Source organism: Galendromus occidentalis, unplaced genomic scaffold (assembly GCF_000255335.2).
Source record: "Galendromus occidentalis unplaced genomic scaffold, Mocc_1.1 scf7180000077447, whole genome shotgun sequence".
Classification (NCBI taxonomy): domain Eukaryota; kingdom Metazoa; phylum Arthropoda; class Arachnida; order Mesostigmata; family Phytoseiidae; genus Galendromus; species Galendromus occidentalis.
In genome coordinates, this window is record NW_003805435.1 from 14,325 (window position 1) to 18,469 (window position 4,145).

Below are 4,145 nucleotides of genomic sequence, written 5' to 3' on the forward strand. Positions count from 1 at the left end.
TATACCATATCGATCAGGAACGTTTGTGAATTTTCATGCCGATTCTTCCAACATACCCCAATATATCGCTATTCACCTGCTTTGCGAGGGAAACCCTTATATCCGAGTGATGATACCGTCAACTCATATCCTCACTCCCTCATTCGAAACCCCTCGTGAAAGCCGACAGGTCCCTTTCGTCCGAACCTCTAGTAAGTCTCAGCAACCGCGATGACGCGACTCAAAGAAAGGGTTTATCAAAGATTCACTTGGACTTTGCATCGCTCGAGTTTGCAGACTAACGAAATGGCATACGGTGTGACACTGGACACTCCTACAGTTTCGACAAGGGCGATCAAAGTTACCGACTTGGATGATACGGGCGAGGAGGGAGAAACTTCATCTCGATGATATATCGTATCGGTGCTTGATAAGCCCCTCCCTTGAGGGGGTGCCTCTTTTCGGAAGCTGTCATCGCGCGCTTCGATCCGAAAAAGGTAGAAAAGGTCACCTCCTCCTCGGGCGAGGAGTTGGACATGTTCTCTCGACGATATATCCTATACCTACAGTCAAGTCTTCCTAAGTTATAATTCTCGGGAGACCGATTTCGGAGAAAATTATAAGTTATAAGTTAGCGAAGGCTCATGTTTTTTCTGTTCTTCCTCTTCCAGCGATATTTTATTAATATTTCCATGGTGAAATTAATTGATTGGAATGTATAGTATGTACATTGGAGAAGCTCAATCTGAAATCGTGCACGATCACCGGTCACTGAGCGGACATCGGAAAATAGGATCGGATGTCGGCTTGTCGCTTACTCCTCAAAAAATCCGAGATAAGTTGACGACGATATTTTTGCAAAGTCACGCTGATATCGATCATCTGATCATTCCTCTGAGTGACGTGAGTGATTAGAATGGACACGGCTTGCAGAGCCTCCTTATCTGTCACTATATCAGCCTCTCCTGGGGGGCCTTCCTCCTCTTCCCGGAAAATGACTTCGGAATCATCGTCCAAGTCATTGGAATCCGAGTCAAGCTCGAATCCGAATGTACCATCTTCGATTGTGGTTAGGTTTCGGTCAGCTTCGACGAAACCGTGGAAGTCGAGCCCGTTCGGGAAACATTCTCTTCTAATGATTGGGTCGATATCGTCCAGGTCCTCCACGATTGGTTCATCCTCTTGAGAGATGCTGACGTGCACGTTTGGCAGACATTTCCGGAAACAATTGAAGATTGTGGTTTCCTTGACTTCGTCCCAAGATTCGCTCAAAAAGCGAATTCCTTGGAGCAGATTTACATGTTTGTTAACACCGTTTTGAATCTGTGTCCAATAATGCTCCACTAATTTCTTCTTATAGATCTGCTTCACGTTATGTATGATGCCTTGATCCATTGGTTGGGTATGTGAAGTTGTCCTCGGCGGCAAGAAGATAACCTTGACGAAATTCAGCTCGAGGTCGAGATCATGACATTTGAAATTATCCAGTAACAAGAGGACCTTGCGATTTTCTCTTCTGAAGTTCTCTTCGATCTTCAGGAGCCATTCACCGAAGATCTGACTGTCCATCCACGCTCTTTTCTGTGATCTGTACTCACAGCCGAGTTTCGAAGCTCGGTGGAACTTCTCATTCCGCGTTTTTTTTGGGAAGCAGCGCGGGTTTGCGCTTTTTCCGATGACCAAGGGGATCATTTTCTCCGTTCCCTCGAAATTGGCGCACAAGAGTGCTGTGAATCTTTCTTTACTCTGTTCCCCTCCATGGCAAGCATTGCCTTTGAAATGGATTGACCGATTCGGCAACATCCTATAAAAGAAGCCAGTCTCATCGGCGTTGAAGATGTTCTTGATCGAATATTCATTCAGAGTCCTTTCGTTCTCGTTCATCCAGCGTTCGATTTCCTCTTGGTCAACCTTGGAAGCTTCGCCACAAATTCTCTGAGTCGAAAGCTTGAAGCGCGCTTTGAAGCCATCTAGCCACGAATTTGAGGCTTTGAAATCGGAATTCCCATTCTCGGCCGAGATTGCCTTCGCCTTTTCTTTCAACCACAGGCCCGAAATAGGGAGGTCTGGGTGTTCGAGCCTGGCATCCTCAAAAGCCTTGAATAGGTCCCGCTCGATACCTTGAAACTTCGGCGTTCTGAAGCGCTTGCTTTTATGAGACTTCTTCTGAGCACACTGCATCCTGATCTTTTCCGCATTTCGCTTGATATTGTACACCGTCCCTTGTGACACTCTCCACTTGGTCATGACCTCGCGGATACCAACCCCGCATTCCAGGTCGTCGAGGAGTTGAGTTTTTTCTTTCAGACTCAAGCTTGTTTTCCTGGCTTTGGCCATTTTCCTCTCTGACCAAGTCGAGCGACCCGTCCTCGGCACAGAATCGAGCGGACTGAACGACTCTGAACGTCACTTCGTTCAACTCGAGCTCGATACACATTCTCAGAGGCACATACAAACGCCCGAGATCACATCCCACATTCGAGTCAGAGCGGGTCTCATATCGGTAGATAGTCAGAATGTCCGGGAGTCTCTCATTGAATGAGAACTCAATGAGAAATAATATTTTCCCGAGAGCGCCTCTCAAAACACGAGACTAATTGATTACAATCTATAAGTTATAGAGGGCTTTTATAAATTTGCGAGGGTTCTTGCAAGGAAGTCTATGTTACAACTTATCGGAGCGCTGCTGGAAATTGGTTCAAATTATAACTTAGCGAGGGTTTTCAATTTAGGGCGGGTTCAATTTAGGAAGACTTGACTGTATAGGTATTCGATCGACCCTTGCCCGGGGTCGCTTCCGCGCGGTTGCTGAGCAATGATGTGAGAAGCTGATGAAAAACTTTAACTAAGAATGCTTTCTGTACAACACAAAGATATCGATTCCGGAATGAGGGGCCACTTGAGGGTTTTCCCAGACGCAGTCATAGATCGACGCGATCCGGAGAGGGGTCGCCTTTCAGGTTGATACAGATGAGGAGGAAGACAATTGCAGTCGACGATATATTCTATACCTATAGGTCTTTGATGAACCCTTTCTTTGAGTCGCGTCATCGCGGTTGCTGAGACTTATTAGAGGTTCGGACGAAAGGAACCTGTCGGCTTTCACGAGGGGTTTCGAGTGTGGGAGTGAGGATATGAGTTGACGGTACCATCACTCGGATATAAGGTTTTCCCTCGCAAAGCAGGCGAATAGCGATATATTGGGGTATGTTGGGAGAATCGGTATGAAAATTCACAAACGTTCCTGATCGATATGGTATAGTCTCCACCGAGTAGCTGAACAGATTCCACGTCATTTGCAAAAGGGAATTGCGTAGTCGTCATATATAGGCCGAAGGAATCCAAGTTCGGAAATCAATCCAATTTTCCGATTCTTCTCTCGACTCTTCGATTCAGCGAGTAGAATCCTCCTCCTATTTCCGCCCTCTCCCTCGAAAAAACTGCCGCTGGCCTCTGTTGTGATGTAAGGTTACCTAGACATTCGCCGTTTATTCAGCGGGTAGGATCCCGGCTGCTTTCACCCTTTCCCTAAAGAAAAATGGCCGCCGGCCTTTGTTGTGATGTAAGATTACCTAGACCCCTGCGAAGCTGTACACACACACTTCGCGGACCTGAATGGCATCATAAACTCGGTCGACGACTTCCTTATACACGGCCGAACAAAAGAAGAGCATACCAACGTCTGCAGCTCTTCTTAGAGCGATGTCGCGAGAAAGGACTCAAATTAAAAAAATCAAAGCTACAGCTGGCCCAGACGGGAGTCAAGTTTTTAGGCCACACAATCGGAAGAGGTGGCATCGCGATACCGCCTAGCAGAGTCGAGGCGATCCTCCCCTTGAAAGCTCCACAAACGCCGAACAAGTGAGAACATTCCTGGGAATGGTCAATTACGTCGCGAAATTCGTACCCAACTGTGCCAACCGCTCGGCTGCTCTCCGGAAACTCACACACTCCGACGAAAAATTCCGATGGGGGACTGAGGAAGAAAGAGCTTTCAATGATCTCAAATCAGCCATCGCCAACGCGCCACAACTCAACATCATCAAGCAAAACGAAAAACTCACTGTCAGCGCCGATGCCAGCTCGTACGGTTTAGGAGCGGCCTTACTGCAAAATGGCTAGCCGGTGGCCTTCGCATCCGCCAGCCTCAACGGAACCCCGCAGCG

General features: G+C 47.4%; 1 protein-coding gene across 1 annotated transcript; it reads right to left on the bottom strand.

Annotated features, from left to right (window-relative positions):
- Nucleotides 1–747: 747 nt before the first annotated feature.
- Nucleotides 748–2,316, bottom strand: LOC100902594 (tigger transposable element-derived protein 6-like). The gene has a single exon (XM_003743515.1). It carries the CDS (start codon nt 2,314–2,316, stop codon nt 748–750), a length of 1,569 nt encoding a protein of 522 aa, XP_003743563.1.
- Nucleotides 2,317–4,145: the final 1,829 nt, after the last annotated feature.